We start from the raw sequence: 26,750 nt of genomic DNA on the forward strand, positions 1-26,750 counted from the left end.
GTCATCAGTGCGCTCTATAGAGGAATCCCAGTTAGACCAGTCTGTAGCTGCTTCTGTACACGAGACACAATGTGCAGGAAACATATGAAACCGTTCTGGAACACGTGAGAACAGAAACCTATGTCAGAGGGTCTTAGACAGTGATGGAACTACCATCGGAGCAACAGTTAACGTTGCCCCGGGTCCGTGGAGATAATGGGGCCCGCTACATGGGGAACTATTGAGCTCTGGGCCCCGGTTCCCTCTTCGCTTCCCTGCACTGGGGGCCACAGCTCGCTCGTTCCGCCTCTAGTCTTAGAAACAAAGTGGAACTGACATAGGCGCCCATTTATTATGCAGCTCTTTCCGCGTGGTTTAGGTGGAATTATGTATCATAACTATGTAACAAAAGTCTAACGCAGGAGATATTATATATTATATTATATATTATAGATATTATAGATCTCTCCTGCATTAGGCCAAGTACGACATTAAACCGCAATCTCCATAATTCTCAATGGGGAACACAGTCTGGGCCAATTTATTTAGCCGAGCTATTTAGAGCCTGACCCTGCTGGCGCTGGCTGCTCTGCCCTATGGAGAGGAAGGTTTGGGTGCCTCCCAGGCAGGCGTCGCGCTCTCCCCTCCGTTAAATGACCAGATTGATTCTGCGGCTGAGCGTTAAATACTCCGGGTCAGATCCTGGAGTTATTGCTAAAGCAAAGTGATCACTGGCAGAGTCTCTTATAGAGAAGCTGTCCTGGGGTAATATGGTAATAAATGGTGAGGTTACATCACTACTTATTGTTGTGATAAGTGAGGATCATTAACAGAGAGAAACGTGGGCATTAATAAATAGGCCCCATAACATGTTACTTCCCTCTGCTCAGCCCTAATGGTGGGGCCCCGATGAGGGCGTTGAACAGGAGACCCTTCCCATGACACCGGTCAGGCTGGTTTGAGGTCATTAAGTTTCCTCCGTTATGAATGTCTCATTCACATGAATGGAATGATGGAGGAGGAGGGGCCTTGACAACCTCCTTGTAAATCTCCTTCTCTAGTCTGTTAGATACATCAGGGAACCCGCTCAACCGCTGGGTGTTATGTAACATTTGGTATTTTTATTTCACCTTCTGCCCAATTTCAGACATCGTCCCCCTGTAGGTACTAACTCCCCCACATTGCAGGTCCCTCGCCTCAAGCCTTAATCTCACGGCCAAAGTAGGAGCCACAAGTGTGGGCCAAGGTGCGTAGGTTGCAGTTTCCGGTGCAATCTGAACGTTGTCACCATCAGCTCTCTGCACCCAGACGTCAGTAGATGGATTCCCTGATTACTGCTGCGTGGGTGCCGGGCTGAGGGGGTCTGTACGGGGTCACGCTCTATAAATCTGATCTCTAGAACATTATTATATACAGCTCATCATATAAAGGAACCAACACAGTCTGAGCGCAGAATCCACCATATTATATAAAGTCCTTCTGTCACTATATGTGATGTAAGCTGGATTCTGGGTTATAAATCACAGGATGAAACACACAGAATTGTACAGACAACAGATTTACTCCAGGACTGTATAGTGACATCAAATATTATTATTGCTTTCAAGTGACGCAAAAGAAACTGCACAGAACGACCGGTGTCTCCTCCTCGTGTCCGCACCTGAAACGTCTGTATATGATCATCAAACCCGCAGAAACCGTACATGGTGGAAACGTCGCGCAGCCGATGTTCTGTCCGGAATCTCATCATCTCCCACAGAGGAGCGAGGAAAAATGAGCGGAGATTCCCGACCGTAACGGACGGCAACTGGATTACAAAACCTGACAGATGTTTCCTGCAGAAATATTGTTTTACTGATTATTTATATAGAAATCTGCAGTCCGAGGTTGCTTTATTAGGGACCAGTAACATAAAACAATCGTTACATTGTATTTCCACGTACCAGCAGTGTGGATGTGTAACACGTATGTCTGGTAAATCCGGGCGCTGTTATCTGGCGCACAAGTCGCTGCTTTGGGATTGCGGCGGACGCTACGTGGAGTCTTTGGGAAAATACCTGATATTTAAGATTTAGTGGTTCATTCAGACTCCAATTATTTGCTAGAAATAGGCCGTTAAAGCCATCTAACTATAAAGATGTTTAATATACCTGCTGGGGGCAAGTCTGAACACTGTGACCTCACCCTGTAGACTCCCGAAATTCAGGTAGGTCTCTCGGGCTTCAGGGAGAGCAGGCATCCCGTATATGGCAACGTGCTTCCCAAAATGTCGCGATTCGTGTTGAATCGCGTCATTTTGGCCCTGCGGAGCCAAAATGACGCAATTCACCGTGCCCCGCCCTCCAACCACGCCCCCCTGCCTGGGATCTCCTGCAATTAGCTTGCCAAAGGTTGGCAAGTATGCCCTGTACACGACCCACCCGCCATATTTATATCCGTGTATTGGTCATACACACGTATGGTCAGGATACTCAGTAGTAGATCCTCCTAGATCGTAGAAAACACTTTTACAGGTAGAAAATTTATATATTCTTTTATTCATTTCATAAATGTCATTGTCCTTATAACCTGAGCTGCTTCATTATAACACAACCTGTCACTGGAATCATCCCGGATCACAATCATCAGAGTAACTGCATTAATGTTCAGAATGTAAAACCGTCTGTTCTAAACTTGCTCTTCTCATGAAAGCAAATCATTCACTATTAGTAGTGTTATCTATTGAGTCACTCAGGGAGAGGTACAAGGTACAGGCACAAAAATATTAAAATATCATTAATCTTTATTAATCGGAAACAGGTCGCAGTTTAGAAAACAGCAGCTGCTTCCTCCTGTAGCCTCGGTGTAACCCAGGTAATTAAGAAGAGACAGTATGGATGGGGGAAGGGGCTACAGGTCTATTATATTATGTAATGGGCGTCATTTCAAGCATACACGAGAGGAGCAAGTTTACAACCTGATAGATAAACTAATTATAGCTGATAATTGTTTCGGCTACATCTTGATTTGAGGTATTATTTAAAGTAATAAAATATTGATATCTCCAGGTTCATCCATGAACTATTATTATTATTACTATTACTTTTATTATTATTATTATTGTTATTACTATTATTATTATTATTATAGACAATCCTCTATTATATAAACCACATTGAATCAGGAACATTTGTTGAGTTTTAGGAATATACTTTTTGGATTGTCGTAGTGTCAGTAGAAACTATTATTCTTATTTATTTGCAGCAAAATCACTTCTAAGGCCAATTATATTATTTTCTCTTCCCTGGACAAATGCACATATATTAAGATTACTTCACAACATAAAAACCTATAAGATAACCTTGGAATAATGTTAGGGGACCTTATAGAAAAAAAAAAGAATATATTTCTATCTGTAAAACCTGATGACTTTCATAGTATTTACACATCAGCAGCACACAAGGACTAAAGAAACGCAGAGCGTTCCGTTATTAGCGTTCCGTCATTAGCGTTCCGTCCCCGTCATCTGGGGATAATTAGCTCAAGTACTCGGCTCCCAGGTCACATGGTCGGTGCTGGTTATAGAAACGTCACGTCATCCTGAGACTGCACCCAGCGCCAGTGAGCGTCGTACTCCAGGTGGACTTTGCTGGACAGATTCAGTTTGTCTAAGTCCACTCTGCCGTTCTGGCCAGACTTCAGTTTAGTCTTTGCCTCTGAAGCTTTGCCCTCATTGCACACCTCGGGCTTGTGTTTTAAAGAACCATTTGGATTTGGTCCAGAATGATTACCTTGTGAGAGGCCATGTACTCTGGACATCTTACTCTTGTCTGCAATATTCTGACTCATCGGGGACATGGCCATATAATCTCTGTCTTTGTCACCATCCTGGTCAGTAACGGTCAGTGGGAGCCCATGGCGATGTGGGGTGGAGGAGACGATGGGCTCACTGGTGCTCAGGCTGTACTCATCCATGTCGTCGGCCAACGTGTCCAGGTAGCTGCCGATGGAGATACTGTCCAGCTTATCGGTGGGATCCTGTAGACTGTTCCAGCTTCCGCGGCGAGAGGTTTCCTGACTTCCGGCCAAACTGTACTGACTGCTGGTCAGACTGCTGCAACGGCTGGTCAGGGGACCCTTCTCCTCCAAGATCCATTTCACAGCCTCAATCCCCTCGTTAACGGCCAGGAGCTGCTGGAGGATCTGAACATCGATGGCTCTGAGACAGGCCTGCAAACAGAAACAAACCGTGTAAGCTGACAATCACAGAGCGCGACAACACCCTGCAGACTGGATGGGTGTTTATATTCATAATAATGTTATGTCTGTGTTATTCTCTCCTAGAAATAGGACCATAACCCTATCTGTTAGTTCTTGTGTATCTTCAATGTGAAGAACCATTCGCTTGTTTATAATAAACTACAGCAAACCCTCTCACTAAACAACAATCAGCTGGTAATGTATGAAACAATCTATAACTGAGCTTTGTCATTTATTTCAGTACATAAAACGCTTTGCTTTGAATGTTGTATTATTTGGGCTCATTCTTTATTGGACACCAGGATCTGACCTGACTTATGGTGACCACACGCGTTGCAAATCTGCTGGTCAATTTGGTTTTAGACCTAATTGGCCACAGATCAGCGTGTATATGACCAATGAGACTCCAATCCGATCAATATCTCATCAAGATCTTCCAGATGTATATTGGGGTCGCTGATAAACACAGACAGATGCCGATTCCTTGACAGTCATCAACTGGCCGCGCTTCCTATATCTGTCAGACTTGTCTACATTGTATACAGCCTTTAGGGTTTATAAATATGGGGAAGGGGGTGGGCTCAGACCATAGCCCCTTACTCTAATTAATGGCTGTCGTTGCATTGACCATGGTGGTAGAGGCAATATTTAATTTACCTTCCTCCACCCTGGACCAAAATATCCTTTTGTAGCCAGACAGGAGGTGACGTTCCCAGCTACACTTTAATAGTAAAACTACCTTCACCGGCATAAAGGAACAGCATCGATCTCTGTAATAAACTAGCTTTATTCTCTCTGATTGACAGCGACTGCTGATTGTGATAAGTTCAATGTAACCGTATTATGAATTCAGATATAGGACAACCGACTGATCTCTTATGTCACTATAATATACATATATATATATATATATATTATTGCTATTAAAGGCTCCATATTGTAAAGTATCTCGGGGTCACAGCGTTTAGTTCCATTAGCGACTGTTCAGGAAGCCACCAGCAGAGGTTGGAGCAGCTGCCGTAACAAGGACTAAACCGCACAGATATTTGGAAGTTTTAGTATTATGGAAATCAGTGTGTGTGGAAAGCGCTGCACAATATGGTGGCGATATATATATATAACAGCATCACATCCAGATGTCCGGTTTTATGTTTTACTGTTAATAAGAACGAAAACATCTGAAAAACTGACATTTAATCTTCGAGGGCCCCCCGGGTTAGGGCCCCCCGGGTTATTCGTCCCCCCGTCCTTTTCCGAGCGACAATATCTCCCCCAGCAGAAATAACAAATCACTAGATGATTATATCATTATTGTCTATTCCAGATAGCAGAGACACAAGATCGTCCATCACCACCCCAGAGTCTCACTCTATTAAATGAGACATCAGCGTTACACTCTAAAAAGAGACATCCTGCATAAAGTGAGACTTCACTGCATGAAAAAAAAAACGTTCACTGGAAGAAACCAGTCAAACAAGTGTGGCTCAGAGTGGAGATTGGGATAGTTGTGAGGGTGCATTAGTGTGAGTAGTGTTATCAGGGATGAGGTCACCTCTAATAGAGAGATGGGTTTTCAAAGAGCATCTAAAGACTTGAAGGCTGTGGGAAAGTCTGATTGAGCGTGGTAGTGAATACCATAAGTGGGGAGCAGCACGGGAGAAGCCTTGTAGGCGGGAGTGAGAGGTGGTTACCAGAGACGAGACACGGCGCAGGTCAGAGGTAGATCTAAGAGGGCGGGAGGGAGAGTATTTTGAGGTCAGATTTGAGATGTATGCAGGGGGGGGTGTTGTTGAGGGCTTTGTAGGTAACGGTGAGTAGTTTTAATTGGATTCTGGAGGACACAGGGAGCCAGTGTAGGGATTTGCAGAGTGGTGCAGCAGATGTGGAGCGGTGAGAGAGGAAGATCAGTCTTGCAGCAGCATTTAGGATGGATTGAATTGTGGATATATGGGTGTCAGGAATGCCAGATAGCAGGAGGTTGCAATAGTCAAGACGGGAGATGATGACAGAATGGATAAGAGTTTTGGTAGCATGTGGAGTAAGAAAAGTGTGTATTCTGGTAATATTATTAAGGTGAAGTCGACAGGACTGGGAGAGAGTCTGGATGTGAGGAATGAAGCAGAGGGTGAAGTCAAGTGTGACACCAAGGCAGCGGGCTTGGGAGACTGAGGAAATTGTGGTGTTACAGTGAGGGAGATCTGAGGGCAGGTGGTGACTCTGGCAGGAGGGAAGATAATAAGCTCTGTTTTGGACATGTTGAGCTTTAGGTAGCGTTGGGACATCCATGTGGAAATAGCTGAAAGACAGCTGGTTGCACGAGTCAGTACAGAAGGGGAGAGGTCAGGGGAAAAGATATAGATTTGGGTGTCATCAGTGTAGAGGTGGTACTGGAGGCTGAATGAGTGAATTAATGCCCCAAGAGAAGAGGTGTACAATGAAAAAAATAAAGGCCCAAGAACAGAGCATTGTGGGACCCCAACAGATAGTGGGAGTGGAGGGGAGGATGTGCCAGAGGTAGAAACACTAAAGGAGCGGTTCGATAGGTAGGAAGTGAACCAGGAAAGAACTGTCACTACGGCCAATGGAGTGAAGGGTGTGTAGGAGCAGACGGTGATCAACAGTATCAAAAGGTTCTAGGTAATGGCATCTCCCCTGAGCAAAGGTTCTAAGTCAAAAATACAAATTTCTTATTTTCAAATTATGAATAAACAAAACATAAAACTAGTGTCCGGCTTCCTGCAGGGAAACCTTCCGGTGTTGGCGAGAGCTGCGGTAACACATCAATCACATGGTCAGATCATACAGGACATTTTCATTCAATGTAAAATCCAGTCGGCAGTGACACTCATTAGCCCCTGTCCAAGTTCGTCATCCAACCAAGGAAGAAAATGGAAGGAGGAATCCCAGTCCCAGAAAGACGGAATCTGTCCTGTTTGTTTATGGATAGATTCTGACAGATCTGGTTGTTGAATGATTGGGCCAAATATCCAGATCACATTGTGTATGGCCAACATTAATACGCTCACTGTGCAAAAGTGCAGAGTATCTGTCCAGCCCTGCGGAGTACTGTGGTACTGTAAGTAATTACTTTAACATTTGCACCTTCGACCACTAGAGGTCTCTGCATTTTGCAAACTTGCCCTTATCCAAGATGGCCAGTTTGGCATCACAGAGAAACCATCTTGGATTCTGTTTCCTGTTTTGGCCTATAAATGGCACTTCCTGGTTCAGACATGTGCTTGAGTATTCTGCTTGCTCAGCTCCTGCTACTCATCCTTGCATCTGTGACTACCTCCTGTGTACCGACCCGGCAAACGTCTGACTACCCTCCTGTGTACCGACCCGGCAAACGTCTGACTACCCTCCTGTGTACCGACCCGGCAAACGTCTGACTACCCTCCTGTGTACCGACCCAGAAAACGTCTGACTACCCTCACGTGTACCGACCCGGCAAACGTCTGACTACCCTCCTGTGTACCGACCCGGCAAACGTCTGACTACCCTCCTGTGTACCGACCCGGCAAACGTCTGACTACCCTCCTGTGTACCGACCCGGCAAACGTCTGACTACCCTCTAGTGTACCGACCCGGCAAACGTCTGACTACCCTCTAGTGTACCGACCCGGCAAACGTCTGACTACCCTCTAGTGTACCGACCCGGCAAACGTCTGACTACCCTCTAGTGTACCGACCCGGCAAACGTCTGACTACCCTCCTGTGTACCGACCCGGCAAACGTCTGACTACCCTCCTGTGTACCGACCCGGCAAACGTCTGACTACCCTCTAGTGTACCGACCCGGCAAACGTCTGACTACCCTCTAGTGTACCGACCCGGCAAACGTCTGACTACCCTCTAGTGTACCGACCCGGCAAACGTCTGACTACCCTCTAGTGTACCGACCCGGCAAACGTCTGACTACCCTCCAGTGTACCGACCCGGCAAACAACTGACTACCCTCTAGTGTACCGACCCGGAAAACGTCTGACTACCCTCACGTGTACCGACCCGGCAAACGTCTGACTACCCTCACGTGTACCGACCCGGCAAACGTCTGACTACCCTCACGTGTACCGACCCGGCAAACGTCTGACTACCCTCCTGTGTACCGACCCGGAAAACGTCTGACTACCCTCCTGTGTACCGACCCGGAAAACGTCTGACTACCCTCTAGTGTACCGACCCGGAAAACGTCTGACTACCCTCCTGTGTACCGACCCGGAAAACGTCTGACTACCCTCTAGTGTACCGACCCGGCAAACGTCTGACTACCCTCCTGTGTACCGACCCGGAAAACGTCTGACTACCCTCACGTGTACCGACCCGGCAAACGTCTGACTACCCTCCTGTGTACCGACCCGGCAAACGTCTGACTACCCTCTAGTGTACCGACCCGGCAAACGTCTGACTACCCTCACGTGTACCGACCCGGCAAACGTCTGACTACCCTCACGTGTACCGACCTGGAAAACGTCTGACTACCCTCCTGTGTACCGACCCGGAAAACGTCTGACTACCCTCTAGTGTACCGACCCGGAAAACGTCTGACTACCCTCTAGTGTACCGACCCGGAAAACGTCTGACTACCCTCACGTGTACCGACCCGGCAAACGTCTGACTACTCGCTGGATATCTACTCGGCTATTGGGCTTCAGATAATACCACCAGTATCGTTACAGGTACCTTATAAATCAACATAAATATATACTACTGATTAATAACTGGGAATGATCTTTCATTAAATACCGCACGGTCCCCTGACACTCACTCTCTATAAATAGAACGTTTGGGAAACCACTGACATTACAGAGATAAATCCCTTCTACGGGGATTAGATAAACAAATAATGACGTAAACTCACATTCTGGTGAGAGGATAACAATGACCTGAATATTCTCTTCTTACATTGAGCAACATCTCAGTAATCGGGGAAAAGAACCAACAGCAAGAAAACAAAATAACAATAATCAGAAACCGTATCCTATGGGGGAACGTTACGCGTTACCGGACACCACTAAGTGCGGCTGCGAACACTACGGTCACTGCGGTAGAGGAATCTCCGCTCCACCTCAATGACAACACCATGGAGTCCCCTCACTCAGTAATGTGTCCCCCTAATGTCAGCGCTCTGCGTCACTGCATCTACTCAGATATGTAAACTTAATGATCTCGTTTCTTAACCCTACACACAACTGTATCCTAACCTGTTACCCGAGCAGACAACACATCACTAAACACGCGTGTTACAGCTGTATCGTCAGAATATAAAGCTGCGCATTAAAGAAAACATTTCCAATAACATTAAGGACATAAATAGTGATGTATTATAGTGCTCAGGTTCCTCTGCTCGGGTGGTTCTGTGTTCTCAGGTTAAGGAAGAGATGTAAACTCTGGTATAACCCATATGATCGGCAAAATTCGGTTTAAACGCCGCGATTCACCCGGAATCGCGGCGTTTGACCCCGCCCCCTTGATGGGATGACGCAAATCGCGTAATTTTACAGCGGGGGTGGACCGGGTGAACCGAATTTTGCCGATTTGGCCCCGCCCCCGCTGTAAAATTACGCAATTTGCCTCATCCCGCCCCCTGCACGCCCACGTCCCAGCCGGCATCCCCTGGAAACCCGAACACAAATGTTGGCAAGTATGGTATAACCTGTAGTAAAATCACATAGGACACACCCGGCCCTCACACAGCTCTTACTACATCACATTAGTGGAAAGTGTCCTCCTAGACGTGCGGATGCCCACCGCCGTACCATGCTCATGGGTGCAATTACTAACATTGCAGCCAATCAGCATGAGCCTAAGTTGGGTGATGAAAGGAAGTGTCTGATTGGTTGCTATGGATTGATAAAAATTTTGCACATAAATCCAGTGCGAGTGTAGGAATCATACACATTCAAATGTTAAGAAACGTGCCCCACACAGGCAGCAGTGGGGGGTATTAGTTTTATCTGGAAGTCATAAGAGCAGAAATGACATCATACCAGTCGTGGATCTGGGAGGGGTGGAGAGCAGCCACCTTCCCGAAAGTTTCTGCCAAAAATAGAAAGAAAGAACCTGATCTGTTACATGAGCCAGCGAGGCCGCCTCTCCCGTTACCTGAGCAGCCTGTGATTATACGGCTAATGCTGTATCACAGCCTAAACAAACAGCACAGCCCATGTTATATAAACCTGCATTACTTATATATGAGGATTATACACCCATCAGCCACAACATTATAACTAGGGATGTGCACCGGCGACTTTTGAGGTCTCGTGTTTTGTGTTTTGGATCCGGATTTTCGTTATTTTTGAGGTTCGGATTTGTCTCGCAAAACACTTGACGAAAGGTCTCGGTTCGGATTTAAGGTATTGGATTCGGATTTTTTTGGAAAAAAACATAAAAAGTTTAAAAATCAAGTTTTTGGGCTTATTTTCACTCCTAGGCTATTATTAACCTCAATAACATTCAATAACAAGCATTTCCACTAATTTACAGTGTATTCTGAACACCTCACAATATAGTTATTAGTCCAAAACGTTGCAACAAGGTATCTTTCTGGACTGCGTAGAGGAGTGGGTCACCACAATATATATTAAAAACCCTGAACTTTTATGATTCGCACCAATAATTGTACCTGGACTGCGTAGAGGAGTGGGTCACCACAATATATATTAAAAACCCTGAACTTTTATGATTCGCACCAATAAATGTACCTGGACTGCGTAGAGGAGTGGGTCACCACAATATATTAAAAACCCTGAACTTTTATGAATCGCACCAATAAATGTACCTGGACTGCGTAGAGGAGTGGGTCACCACAAGATATATTAAAAACCCTGAACTTTTATGATTCGCACCAATAAATGTACCTGGACTGCGTAGAGGAGTGGGTCACCACAATATATATAATAAGAAAACCATCAACTTGTTTGATTCGCACCAATAAATGTACCTGGACTGCGTAGAGGAGTGGGTCACCACAATATCTTAAAAACCCTGAACTTTTATGAATCGCACCAATAAATGTACCTGGACTGCGTAGAGGAGTGGGTCACCACAATATATATAATAAGAAAACCATCAACTTGTTTGATTCGCACCAATAAATGTACCTGGACTGCGTAGAGGAGTGGGTCACCACAATATATTAAAAACCCTGAACTTTTATGAATCGCACCAATAAATGTACCTGGACTGCGTAGAGGAGTGGGTCACCACAATATATATAATAAGAAAACCATCAACTTGTTTGATTCGCACCAATAAATGTACCTGGACTGCGTAGAGGAGTGGGTCACCACAATATATTAAAAACCCTGAACTTTTATGAATCGCACCAATAAATGTACCTGGACTGCGTAGAGGAGTGGGTCACCACAATATATATAATAAGAAAACCATCAACTTGTTTGATTCGCACCAATAAATGTACCTGGACTGCGTAGAGGAGTGGGTCACCACAATATATTAAAAACCCTGAACTTTTATGAATCGCACCAATAAATGTACCTGGACTGCGTAGAGGAGTGGGTCACCACAATATATATAATAAGAAAACCATCAACTTGTTTGATTCGCACCAATAAATGTACCTGGACTGCGTAGAGGAGTGGGTCACCACAATATATTAAAAACCCTGAACTTTTATGAATCGCACCAATAAATGTACCTGGACTGCGTAGAGGAGTGGGTCACCACAATATCTTAAAAACCCTGAACTTTTATGAATCGCACCAATAAATGTACCTGGACTGCGTAGAGGAGTGGGTCACCACAATATATATAATAAGAAAACCATCAACTTGTTTGATTCGCACCAATAAATGTACCTGGACTGCGTAGAGGAGTGGGTCACCACAATATATATAATAAGAAAACCATCAACTTGTTTGATTCGCACCAATAAATGTACCTGGACTGCGTAGAGGAGTGGGCACTGGGCACCACAATAAAATATATAAAAAACCTTCAACAGGTCTGCATTACACTACACATACGGCTGCTCCTCCATCCTCTCCATCATATACATGTTGGAGTTTTAGCGTGTGACAACCTCTTGTTTTTGATAATGTCAGTGCATTTTGAATATTTTTCAATTTGCCCCACACCACTGAATGTACTTTATCTATGATACGCATCTATCTATCTTGACTGCGTAGTGTGGTGGCCCCGGTACACAATTTGGTACCGGGGCCACAATAAAATAAATACACCCTCCACGTGTCAGAATTCCACCAAACAAGTATCTGGACTGCGTAGTGGGGTGGCCCCGGTACCCAACTTGATACCGGGGCCACAATAAAATAAATACACCCTCCACGTGTCAGAATTCCACCAAACAAGTATCTGGACTGCGTAGTGGGGTGGCCCCGGTACCCAACTTGATACCGGGGCCACAATAAAATAAATACACCCTCCACGTGTCAGAATTCCACCAAACAAGTATCTGGACTGCGTAGTGGGGTGGCCCCGGTACCCAACTTGATACCGGGGCCACAATAAAATAAATACACCCTCCACGTGTCAGAATTCCACCAAACAAGTATCTGGACTGCGTAGTGGGGTGGCCCCGGTACCCAACTTGATACCGGGGCCACAATAAAATAAATACACCCTCCACGTGTCAGAATTCCACCAAACAAGTATCTGGACTGCGTAGTGGGGTGGCCCCGGTACCCAACTTGATACCGGGGCCACAATAAAATAAATACACCCTCCACGTGTCAGAATTCCACCAAACAAGTATCTGGACTGCGTAGTGGGGTGGCCCCGGTACCCAACTTGATACCGGGGCCACAATAAAATAAATACACCCTCCACGTGTCAGAATTCCACCAAACAAGTATCTGGACTGCGTAGTGGGGTGGCCCCGGTACCCAACTTGATACCGGGGCCACAATACCTCCTCCAAACATGCTACAGACAATTCATCATTGAGATCCCATTAAGTATGTTAAAGACAGACAGGGTCCAAGTGTTATTAGTTGACTTTGTAAAGAAAAAAACTGTCCCTGTTGCACATAGTCGTGCAATGAAGACTTACTTTTTCATTTAAAGGCACGATCTTTCAAGTGTAGTGTTTGTAAGTCTAAGTCATATTATACTTTTGGTAAAATTGGTTTTTTTGGTTCCTCTTTATGTTAATTAATTAGTAATAGAATTAAAGTAGGAAATAGAATTAAATAGAATTAAAGTAGGAAATAGAGTGGTATAGAGTTGTAGTGTGGTATAGATAGAGTGGTCCACACAATATAATAATAAAACCCTCAACTGGTCTGAATTCCACCAAACAAGTATCTTGACTGCGTAGTGTGGTGGCCCCGGTACACAATTTGGTACCGAGGCCACAATATAATTAAAAAACCCTCCACGTGTCGGAATTCCACCAAACAAGTATCTGGACTGCATAGTGGGGTGGCCCCGGTACCCAATTTGATACCGGGGCCACAATACCTCCTCAAAACATGCTCCAGACAATTCGTCATTGACAGACCCCAGACAGACAGGGTCGTAGTGTTATTGTTTGACTTTGTAAACCCAAAAAAATGTCCCTGTTGCACTTGCACATAGTCGTGCAATCAAGACTGACTTTTTCATTTAAAGGCACGATCTTTCAAGTGTCAGAAAGAGAGAGAAGACACAGGAGAGGAGAGTTGTAGCTGGGGACCTGGGGTGGAAGCTCCCAGGCTCCCCCAGCATTGCCTGGAAGTCTGAGCGTGGTGACTGAGCCAGGGCAAGGAATGTGTGCCCTGGATGAGGGGGAGAACTCCATGCCACTATAGTGAACCCAAGAGAGAGGGGGACACTGCACATGGAAGAGGCCCTGGAGTGAGGGCTGCTACAAGAGGCATGGTAGCTGTAGTGTCAGATCCTGAGGCTGAGAGTACACAGAGTGACGTGTCAGAGCACAGGAGACATTATCCCCGCAGAGGAGGGATGAGCTGCAGTTGAGAGGTCTGCTGTTGAAATAGGACATGCACACTTTAACAAACCAATCATTTCAGCGACAGGGCCTACCAAACAACTTTGACTGAAATGATTGGTTTGTTTGGGCCCCCACACCAAAAAAGCTATTCATCTCTCCCTGTACAGACTAAACAGGCTCTACTGAGGCAAGATGTCGTCCTCATCCTCAACCTCTGATTCCTCTCCCCCTACAGTGTGTACTTCCTCCTCATCACACATTATCAATTCGTCCCCGCTGGACTCCACAACCACAGGTCCCTCTGTAGTATCTGGAGGGCAGTGCTGTACTTCATTGAGGAATTGATTATTCATTTTTATAAACATCATTTTTTCAACGTTGTGAGGAAGCAACCTCCTTCGCCGCTCACTGACCAGGTTCCCCGCTGCACTAAAAACTCTTTCCGAGTACACACTGGAGGGGGGACAACTCAGGTAAAATAGAGCCAGTTTGTACAGGGGCTTCCAAACTGCCTTTTTTTCCTGCCAGTAACAATATGGACTGTCTGACATGTCTACTTGGATGGTGTCAGCAAAGTAATCATCCACAATTTTTTCTATTGTGACAGCATCCAATGCAGCGAGAGTAGACATGTCTGCAATGGTTGGCAGGTCCTTCAGTCCGGACCAGATGTTATCAGCATCCCCGCCAGTGCCTCTTTTGGGAAAACTGAGCTTTTTCCTCGCAGCCATAGATGTGGAAGAAAATGAGGGTGGAGCTGTTGGCATGTCACGGTCCTCTTCAGAGGACAATCTCCTGACCAGCAGGTCTTTGCACCGCTGTAGATTTGTGTCCGCCGGAAACAGAGACACAACATACGCTTTAAACCGAGGATCGAGCACGGTGGCCAGAATGTATTCCTCTGACTTTAAAAGAGTGACCACCCTCGGATCCTGGCAAAGCGTACGAAGGGCTACATCCACAAGAGCTACATGCTTGCTGTAATCGCAATGGCTTACCAGCTCCTCCCTCACTTTCTCCAGCTGCTTCTGCAACAGCCTGATCAGGGGAATGACCTGACTCAAGCTGGCAGTGTCGGAACTGACTTCTCGTGTGGCAAGTTCAAATGGCTGCAGAACCTTGCACAACACGGAAATCAGTCTCCACTGCGCTTGACTCAGGCGCATCCCCACTCCTTTGCCTATGTCGTAGGTGGCTGTGTAGGCCTGAATGGCCTTTTGCTGCTCCTCCATCCTCTGCAGCATATAGAGGGTGGAGTTCCAGCGCGTCACAACCTCTTGTTTGAGGTGATGGCAGGGCAGGTTCAAGCTTTTCTGATGTGCCTCTAGTCTGCGGTAGGCACTGGCTGAATGCCGAAAGTGTCCAGCAATTTTGCGGGCCACCACAAGCATCTCCTGCACACCCCTGTCACTCTTGAGGTAATGCTGCACCACCAAATTAATGGTGTGGGCAAAACATGGGACGTGCTGGAAATTGCCCATATTTAATGCCCGCACAATGTTACTGGCATTGTCTGACACCACAAATCCCCATGAGAGTCTAAGTGGGGTAAGCCACTGGGAGATAATTTCCCTCATTTTCTCTAATATGTTGGCAGCGTTGTGCCTCTTATTAAAGCCTGTAATGCACAATGTTGCCTGCCTTTGCATGAGCAGCCATTTTGTAGATGCTGCTACTGATGCAGCTGTTGCTGTTGCTGCGGAAGGGGATGCATCTACCCAGTGGGCTGTCACAGTCATATAGTCCTTCGTTTGCCCAGAACCACTTGTCCACATGTCCGTGGTTAAGTGGACAGTGGGTACAACCGCATTTTTAAGAGCACTGAGGACACTTGATCGTACTTCTCTGTACATTTTTGGTATCGCCTGCCTAGTGAAGTGGAATCTCGAGGGGATTTGGTACCGGGGACACAATACCTCCATCAACCCTCTAAATCCCACTCCACTGATGGCGGACACCGGGCGCACGTCTAACACCAACATTGCAGTTACAGCCGCAGTTATACGCTTTGCAATAGGGTGACTACTATCGTATTTGGTGGTCATGGCAAACGACTGTTGGACGGTCAATTGTTTGGTGAAAGACTTAGCGGTCTTACGACTTCCCCTCTGGGAAGATGACCGACTAACAGCAGCAACAGCAGCAGTGGCAGTAGTAGGCGTACCGCTGCAGGATTCCTCGGATGAATCCCGTATTGAGGAGGACTCAGTCTGGCTGGTGACTTGGGCTGCAGGACTGAATCTGATGGAGATTGTGGAGGAAGTTGACGAGGAGGGTGTTGCTGGTGTGTATCCAACTGGACCACGGGATTTAGGTGTCCCTGTACCGATGAGGGTCCTAGCCCCAGTTCCTGAACTAACCACTGAACTATGAAGGTTATTCAGGTGACGTATAAGGGAGGATGTTCCTAGGTGGGCAAGATCCTTACCCCTGCTTATTTGAGCTTTACATAAGCTACATATTGCCATACATTGGTTGTCTGGATTTGGATAAAAATAACTCCAGACCGAAGAGGTGCATTTTTTGGTCTTCTGACCAGGCATGACGATGGGCTTTTTCATCCCATGGACATCAGCTGTTTCCCCCCCTGGTGCCTCATTTACAATAACCACATCACCATCCTCATCATCAAGTTCCTCCACAGCGCCAGCTACATCATCAATAGCCTCCTCCCGAGCCACCTCTTCCCGTACAGTGATGGGAAGGTCAGGCTTGACAACCACCAACACGCTTGGACTCGCCTTGGCGATTTGTGATAATTTCTCTTTAGAAGGCAGAGTTGTTTGCTGTTTTGTTGCTGACAGCATAACTCTCTTCAATTTTTTGTAGGGGGGGGGAGGAGGAGGAGGGCTAAGATCCGTGGGTGAAGCTGAACCACTAGTCATGAACACGGGCCAGGGCCTAAGCCGTTCCTTGCCACTCCGTGTCGTAAATGGCATATTGGCAACTTTACGTTTCTCCTCAGATGATTTTAAGTTTCTCTTTTTGCTACTTTTTCTTAACTTGGGCTTTTTGGATTTTACATGCCCGGTACTACGAGATTGGGCATCGGGCTTGGAAGACGACGTTGATGGCATTTCATCGTCTATGTCATGACTAGTGGCAGCAGCTTCAGCATTAGGAGGAAGTGGGTCTTGATCTTTCCCTACTTTATCCTCCAAATTTTTGGTCTCCATTATATGTAGCACAAGATACTGCAGAATGTGTGAACTTGGTAATATTGCAGTACCAATGGACTTATAATGCTGGATTGGTTTTGCAAATTTGGTTATAATTATTATATATTTTTTTTTTTTTTTAAATTTTTTATTTTTTTTTACTTTTTTTTTATTTTTTACAAACTTGGGAATAATGGGGAAATAACTATGCCCTTAGAAGCACAGAGCACAGGACACAGCACCACTGGACTGAACAGGACACGGCACAGGACCCAGCAGCACTACGGAACTCAGCAGGACAGAGCACAGGACACAGCACCACTGGACTGATACTGCAGAATGTGTAAACTTTGTAATATTGCAGTACCACTGGACTTTTACTGCTGAATGTGTGAACTTGGTAATATTGCAGTACCAATGGGCTTATACTGCAGGATTGGTTGTGAAAATTTTGTGGTAATTAAAAAATATTAAAGTAGTTTTTGGTATTTTATAAAAAAAACTTTTTTTATTTTTTTAAACACAGGGGAATATTGGGGAAATAACTATGCCCTTAGAAGCACAGAGCACAGGACACAGCACCACTGGACTGAACAGGACACAGCACAGGACCCAGCAGCACCACTGACCTCAGAAGGACAGAGCACAGCACACAGCACCACTGGACTGATACTGCAGAACACAGCACAGCACAGCACAGCACAGCACAGCACAGCACAGCACAGCACAGCACAGCACAGCACAGCACTAAACAGCACAGCACTAAACAGCACAGAACTAAACAGCACAGAACTAAACAGCACAGAACTAAACAGCACAGAACTAAACAGCACAGAGGACCACCTAACACACCCTCCCTCTACCCTGATCAATGCCCGAGTGAAGATGGCGGCGACTAGCGGGGAATTTATAGGATCCGAGTATCGCGAGATCCGACAACGGGATTATGAGTCAGAGCCTCAGTTTCACTTTTGAATTTGGCGCCAATACCCGGATCTGTCTCGGATCCGACTCGGATCCGCAACGTTCGGGTGGGCTCGGATTTCAGAAATCCGAGCGCGCTCATCCCTAATTATAACCACTGACAGTGAAGTGAATAACATTTATTATCTGGTTACAATGACACCTGTCAGGGGGTGGGATATATTAGGCAGCAAGTGAGCAGTCAGTGCTTGAAGTTGATGTGTTGGAAGCAGGAAAACTGGGCAACGTGAGGATCTGAGCGACTCTGACAAGGGTCAAACTGTCGCTCAGAAAACGACTCCAAAACGTCCGGCCTTGTGGGGTGTCCCCGGTGTGCAGTGGTTAGTGGTCCAAGAAAGGACAACCAGTGAACCAGTGACAGGGTCATGGGCACCCAAGGCTCACTGATGCGTGTGGGGAGTGAAGGCCAGGACGTATTTAAAGCGGCAATGTCGGGACCACGCAGGTTAACTGTTAAGAGAGGGGTCCCGACATTGCCGCTTTAAATACAAATTCATTGAGGGCGCACTGACGTCAGACACTACTGCCGGACCCTGTGCATTCGGAAGAACCTCCTGTCAGTGTCCTGCTAGGACCAGATATGTGGACAGTCGCTGATCAGGTAAGTCTGTGTATATTCTTGTTGTTTTCTTCTCAAACCGGTTCTCTTTCGTAGGTGTCCTCAGCGTCGGATTTACCAGCATTGGCGAAGAGACTACCACTGGGGTGCATTAGTCCATATAGTATACAATTTTTTCCTCCTGATGAAGTTTTAGAACGAAACGCACAGGGTGCCCCCCAATGACGTCTCCTGGTGCCGCAGAGGTTCGTTTTGATGGAAGAGCTTCGGAGGCTCCACCGACAGCACTTCCAATACGTCGATATACAAACTTACAGACTCACCTGTTCCCTGCGTTCAGTCCGGTTACAGATAACCTTCATTTTATTTCCCCATTATAACGGTTTTTATTGCTTTTGGATAATAAATCCTTGAAAAACAATCCTTCACATTTGACTGTCATGTGACCTTTGTTTATTCTTGGTTTTAGGGTTGTTTGAAGTCCTCAGAGGCTGTGTAAACATCTTCTCCTACAATGAGTGGTGAACAAAGCCCAACACATCCACAGCAGCATTTGAGGAGTGCCGGCAGTTTTTACAATATATTATGTGATAAGGTATGGGCAGCACGGTGGCTCAGTGGTTAGCACTTCTGCCTCACAGCACTGGGGTCATGAGTTTGATTCCCAACCATGGCCTTATCTGTGTGGAGTTTGTATGTTCTCCCCATGTTTGCATGGGTTTCCTCCGGGTGCTCCGGTTTCCTCCCACACTCCAAAAACATACTGGTAGGTTAATTGACTGCTATTAAATTGTCCCTAGTTCCTCTCTAGGTCTGTCCGTGTGTGTTAGAAGTTTTTTCTGCGCACCTCTATGGGGAGCGATGGACAATGAGTGAAGATTTTAGTATGAACATGGATTCAATGCATCTCCGTAGACTGTTCCAGAGACACATCTGTCTACCATAGGAGGCTGTATCCAGTGCACTATTCTATCATCGGCCGTCTATTAGATCCACTAAAGATCGTGGCTTACTCATCTGTATAGGAACCAAGAGCCCGTTCCCTATTTTGGGAGGAGGACTTTTACCAACACTCCGAGCATGCGGGAGACGGAGAAACGTAGATCGGGTGGTCCACTGAACAGATCTCTGCTTCGGGTAAGCAAGCGCTTCAATACGGTTTATACCTCTATGAATATATGCCTAACTATTTACGGAGAGGTTTACCTATTGATTGCAGACTTTGTTATACTATACGAGACGGCTCATTATTTAACCCATGTTTTGGGAAAGTCCAAATTGTGATTTCTAAGCTGACGGACCATTTCCTACTCCGGTTATTTATGCAATATTACAATACTTATTGGTTGGCTGCACGGAGACAAGCCATGTGAGCTTCATCTAAGTACAACACAGTGACAAATTAAACAATCAAACGTGGAGAATTTATTTTATTGGATCCACATTTACTATAGGTGCACCTATCATTGAAACTCCTGTATAGATGGGAATATGTGTGTTTATGCATACGGAGTATTATCCATGTTTTTAAAATGTATTTGTTTTATTAAATTTCAGTTTTAAACCAATCCACATTACAATACTAGTTTTTTGGAGGATTTGAAATTCTACTGCACTTCTTTTTTGTTAGAAAAAAGGAGTAAATGTTCTCTTGGACAAACCATGTTACAATACAAGGGGTGCAAATTAGTTTACTATTTTGCACACAAGTTAAATACTGGCTGCTTTTTCATGTATCACACAAATACCTGATAGCTTAATTATTACACTGAAGTGTAAAGATAATCTAGGACATGTCCTACCCCAACTATAAATCTCTCCCCACATTTTAAATTTACCTCCCCCTCTAATGCAACATGGTTTTGCCCAGGTACAAACTTACTCCTTCTTTATGCTTTGCTCTCCTTAATGACTCGGACCCATCGCGTTTAATTGAGCGCTCTGTGGATCTGCCTGTTTGGATTTCTACAGATTTTTTCTTGTCTAGTTGAGGAGGTTCAAGCTGCACTATATCCAAAGTATTACTGCACATCTCCAAGGAGCAGGCGAGGGATGAATTATGGATGGATGGAGAGATAGAGATGAGACAGACAGATATGAGATAGATACGAGATAGATAGATAGATACGAGATAGATAGATATCTTATTTCTCATTTTTTCCTTCCTCTGGATCTTACAGTATAACTATGTATTCAGGATGGAGGGAGAAATATGGGGAGATTTGCATGTCCTCACCCACAATAACTATAATAACTATGTGGGATAACGCTGGTTGTTATAAGGACGCTGTAAGTGTAACTAGCTGTTCTCTTCCTGTATTATTCATAGTGAAGGGCTCTTAGGCTCCCAACACACACATATATATATATATAACCACAATATGTGGATGAATGAGACATAACATGCAAATTACTGTAACAATTCACCACCTGCATCTGCAGCGCACACTGCGCCGTTTACCGTAATCACTGGTAGAACTGGCCTAGACCAAGCGCATCGCTGTCTGTACCCACGGATGTAGCATCACATAGTGCTCTGGCTATTAGCCACAGGGACCTCAATCCTTCAGGGGAGCCCTAATCATAGCACCAGATCCTCTTTATTTCATTTATTTCCACCCATCACTTCTCTGTGTACTGTGTCTTTCATATTGCTGGGGTATTGGTGACCCTTAGGGCCCTTTCCTTTAGATCGAGGGGAGGTGATGGGCTTCTTGTGGCCCCCACCTCAGTGGTATTTCAGAGGCTCCCCTTAATGGGGGGTGGAATATTCAGCCCCAGATTAAGGTAAAAGGACCACCTAGCCATGATCACGTGTAGTATACTGACCTCTATCATATCCCCCTCCAGCCCCTGGGAATCAGGGCAGCAGTATGTGGGGTACCCACTCTATATACCAGGTACAGCGAGACACGTGCCGGGCACATGGGGTAGGAGCAGGAAAACATCTCCATTCATGAAGACCTCGCAGGAGGTGATGTACATTATTACTACACTCACTGAGGGAAGCATCCAATATACTGTATATTATGTGTTATGTGAGCGGTCATTGCCCAATACTGCAGAGTACACAAGTCACAGACAGCATATAGGACATTGCTATTGGCTGCTGTATACAGTGAGATCACTTGCTCAGCCATTATGTATCCAATAGGTAACGGTGCATGTGACAGGGTAAGTCTGTGTCCCCGGGACTCCCCAAATCCTGAAACACCCCCCTCCTCACATATACAGTGTCACCGTTGTAACTCACTCAGACAGCTATATGTGACTCATTCATGTATATAATCTATCAGTACAGTATATCTCACTGTAACGTTATATAGCCATTCAGTGACATACATGTACCATCCTATACACATGTAGCTGAAGATATAGGGAAAATCATCTATACCCACAGGAAACCTACAGCATACCCTATAAATACAGGAGAATGCTCCTATAGAAGTACAACGATCTAGCATACCCCCATATAAATACAGAAGATATAGCATACTCCTATATACATGGATACAATATAGAACACCTATATATATATATATATAATAGAGAAGATATAGCATACCCCTTAATAGAGAACATATAGCATACTCCAATATACATGGATACAATATAGAACACCTGTGTATATATATATATATATATATATATATATATATATATATATATATATATATATATATATATATGAGAAGATATAGCATACCCCTTAATAGAGAACATATAGCATACTCCAATATACATGGATACAATATAGAACACCTGTATATATATATATATATATATATATATATATATATATATATATATATATTAGAGAAGATATAGCATACCCCTATAGAAGTACAGCAGCAAACAATCTGCATGTGATTTGTGGACTCACCAGTTCCAATTTTAAAGCCTCGATCTTGTCTCCCAGCCCCTGGTTCCCCAGCACCATCTGCCCTGCGCTCTCCCCCACCCTCAGGACAGGGTCCTCTCTCATCCACCTCAGCAGACCGTCCGGGGTCTTCCTCCCCACTTTGGTCTCCAGGTCTCTCAGGTCAGGGGGGGCATCTCCCTTGGCAGCTGCAGACGGATCCATTGCCTGTAATGTGGCGATCTGTGCCCACAGGAGCTGGCACTGCGGCTGTTTGCACCTACTGTGCCCTAAGCCATGTGCTGGCACCCCGGATCCCAGGGCCCCCCACTCCCAGACACACTGCACACTGCTCTGGGGGTCGCCACCTCCTCCCACCCAGCTCAGCTGTCGCCTCCACCTGCATGAATGGGAGCAGACTGCGGAAGGACGAGCTGCCCCAGCCCACAGCCAGCCGTAGTGTCTGCAATAGGAGCGCACAGCCAGCTGTCTCTACACAGTCCCAGGAGTCAATTACACATCTATTAACAACAGGGGGCGAGCGAGATCCAGTCTATTATTATCCGAATACACCCTGGGAAATGTAACAATGTAACAATCATCTATTTACAGACAACAGTTTGCGACGTTCTCTGGAGATCCTGGAAGATACATTGTTACACTGTGTCATTGTCCTTCTATCTCATAGACACTGAGCGCTTCCACTCTGTAACTACTATTACTTACTGTATGGTTATAGCATGAGGAGGGGGCTGCAACTGTCCGGGGCACAGCAAGGCAAAGCCTAAACTCAGAGCTGTGTATAATGTGTATACTGTATCATTTATTATTATTATTATTATTATTATCTGTGTATAATGTATATACTGTATCATTTGTTGTTATTATTATTATTAGCTGTGTATAATGTATATACTGTATCATTTATTATTATTATTAGCTGTGTATAATGTATATACTGTATCATTTATTATTATTATTATCTGTATATACTGTATCAATTATTATTATTATTATTATTATTATTATTATCATCTGTGTATAATGTATATACTGTATCATTTGTTATTATTATTATTATTATTATTAGCTGTGTATAATGTATATACTGTATCATTTATTATTATTAGCTGTGTATAATGTATATACTGTATCATTTATTATTATTAGCTGTGTATAATTTATTATTTATTATATTAGACAGACTTTATATTGGCTGCAGTATGCTCAGTACTGAGGTTTAGATATATATCTCACATGTTATAGACAGACACACATGTCCACTTTGCAGACACTCAGGGGGAATGCAATTGGTTGTGCACTATTATAATAGTGCGCATTATTTCTGTTAGTACGGTAATCTTTAATGTTGATTTGTGCTTGCGGTTAATTAACAAAAATAGGGGCATATTCAATTAGGGTTATTGCCGGTATTACGGTACCGCAATAACGCAGATTTTCATTCGCAACCCGAAAATCCACGTTATTGCTGTAACGGGGATTAAGTTTCGCAGCTGTTCCGGTGCGACCGCATGGACCGGAAAGCTAATTGAATATGCCCCATAGAGCGCATTCTGCGTTACTTTCAGCAGTAACGCGGCCAATTGAATTCCCCCTTAGGGGCAGATTCTATTCAGTGGGAATTCGGATGGAGCATTGCGTGATGCGCTCCTGGGCACATTTCCAGGTACTGCAGTACGTGACACATGGTTTATTTTTGCTCACATATCTATAAGACAAATATAAGCAATGTTTTAGGGGCCGAACATCCCGCAGAATCTTAGAAGCACATGGGGGCCTGTTAGCGCAGCCAATAGAGGTCATCACCTGACCAGGTTCACCGGACGTTCTTGGGGGCATATTTAATAAAGCACGATAGTGCTTTTAACGGGTCATTAAGGTCCCACAGTGTCCTCCGCAAATTTATTAAGGGGGCATCGCAGCAGATATCATGGATATCTGCTGCTTTGCATTCCTCTTCGTTTTTGGGAGCAGTCACCATTCAACAGAATGGTGACTGCTCCTGGCCGCAATCTAACAAGTCCCGAAAAAACATTTTTTTCGGGAACTTGTCATGTTAATGTACGCCAGCATCATCCGAATTGAAGAAATATAATGCTGTCAGCTCTGCTCCGAAGAGCAGAGCTGGACAGCGCATGTGTGGAGGGATCACATGATCCCTCCCTGTCACTCAGCGCTCTCTCTGCAATTATCGTTGCAGAGACAGAGAGGGGATCTGTGTGCGCATGTCCAGTTCTTGGAACTGGACATGCGCAATTGAAGAGTGAAGAGAAGACCCGAAGACAGCGCTTCCGAAGAGAGGGGTAAGTATGATTTTTTTATCACTGAAACAGCAGTTTTTCGGAACTGCTGTTTCCGTGCAGGGCTGTACATAAATGTGAGAAGTAGTTCAATCCTTATCATTGCGATAAGGATTGAAAACTACTTTTCACTTTATGTGAATATTGATAAATGTGCCCCTTGGAGTCACATTGATTTTGGTGCTACAAACGTGATGATGGTTTGCGGATATTAGAGGAAGAATAAGACATTAGTGATACATCGCTCACCCGTCACTGACAGGACGGTCGCTGCAGACCTCACACAACGGGCAGAGGACTTGGCAGCTGATCACAGAGTCTGCCAGCACATTCTCACAGTCAGGAGCGTTCCCACACGGATGCCACTGCCATCAGCAAATGTATTTAACGATTACCCACAATCCTCTGTGATAATGGTTCACAAACTCACAATTAAACTGACAACAATTAAGAGATCAGGATAAACCCAGTTTTTATTCTGGGCCAGATGTAAGGAACAGAACAATGTTCTGCATGTTCCTAGAGAGGTGTCATTTAAAGGGGAATTCCGGTGTATTTTGTTTTGAACAACCACCGGATGGTAACATTCAGGGGGTCCCACGGCATACTCATCCCACCTGGCACCCACTATTATTCAGTATATTGTTCTGTTTCTGGATGAGTCTGAGAACTTGCTGGATTCAGCCACCCTACAACCACACCTTACCTGAGGGTCGAAGCTGCTGTCAGCGGATCACGCCGGGTCCTATTTAGATCCATGGGGAGGACTTCTAGGGGGGTAAAGAAGGTGTCATACCCAGGGGCCACGGTGACACCCACCCAGAGCAATGAGAGATGCTGATCACACTGGAGCAGTTTCAGCTTCCAGTACTACTGATATAGCAAAAAGAAAAAATACAATCAAGAAAAATAATTATAAAAATAATAATTAAAATCCTGAGCAAAATTCATCCCACGAATATGGAATCAACTATCAGCTCAAAAAAACAAAAAAAACTTAACACAATTCCTATCACAAATAGATCTTTATATAGCACATTTCTTGTGCGAGTTTTCTCAGAGTCTTTTACCAACGTCCCCTGTTCCATGACACCAATAATTTTTATTTTGACGTTGGCAGATCGTCTGGATATTGCTACACAAAGTTGACTGTGACTAAAAACAGGATCAGGTAAATATGTGGCAGCTTTTCTAATGTTTGTCCTGGCGACTTATTGATGGTCGTGGCAAATACTAGTTTCATTGGAAATTGCCTGTGTAGCAGCACTAATGGAAGGTCTATATTACTAGGGGCTAAGTCTATATGTGGATTAAAGACCGTCCGATTTTTTGCAGTTTCTGTCAAGACTTGTGCAATAATGATAAAGGTGAGGAGCAGCGTTGGCCTTTTATTTATATGGATATATTATATTGTAACAGAAGCTTGTTTATATAAAAAAAATACAGGAGCTAGGAGTTATATTATATCTACCGTTCTGCACCCTCTCCCAAAAAAACAAAACTTTCTGGGGGCGGATAATAGTCACATTCAATGTAAAAACAACAAGGCTGAAAAAACTGCTACAATACTTGATAATTAAGCTCTCACATGCAAAGGACGACGATTGCAATATTATGGCTGGGTACATCATTCCGATGAGAACCTTTCCGACAAGAGTTATAGGGTTAGGGAAACATGACGATGGATATCTCTGACTTTCAGAAAATGCAGATTTACCTAAAAAACTGATATACAA

At 44.8% G+C, this 26,750-nt stretch overlaps 1 protein-coding gene across 1 annotated transcript; it reads right to left on the reverse strand.

Moving 5' to 3' along the window:
- Nucleotides 1–3,079: 3,079 nt before the first annotated feature.
- On the reverse strand, nt 3,080–23,166 carry LURAP1 (leucine rich adaptor protein 1). The gene is made up of 2 exons (XM_075181562.1): nt 22,718–23,166; nt 3,080–4,188 (listed from the first exon to the last, which is right to left on the reverse strand). Exons 1-2 carry the CDS (start codon nt 22,916–22,918, stop codon nt 3,538–3,540), a joined length of 852 nt encoding a protein of 283 aa, XP_075037663.1. The 5' UTR covers nt 22,919–23,166; the 3' UTR covers nt 3,080–3,537.
- Nucleotides 23,167–26,750: the final 3,584 nt, after the last annotated feature.

The sequence above is a fragment of the Mixophyes fleayi genome, chromosome 8 (assembly GCF_038048845.1).
Source record: "Mixophyes fleayi isolate aMixFle1 chromosome 8, aMixFle1.hap1, whole genome shotgun sequence".
Classification (NCBI taxonomy): domain Eukaryota; kingdom Metazoa; phylum Chordata; class Amphibia; order Anura; family Limnodynastidae; genus Mixophyes; species Mixophyes fleayi.

Coding starts and splice junctions, on each gene's coding strand:
- LURAP1 (XM_075181562.1), bottom strand. CDS start 22,918: ATGGATCCGTCTGCAGCTGCCAAGGGAGATGCCCCCCCTGACCTGAGA. Junction 4,189..22,717: donor AGGCTTTAAAATTGGAACTG/GTGAGTCCACAA, acceptor TTCTGTTTGCAG/GCCTGTCTCAGAGCCATCGA.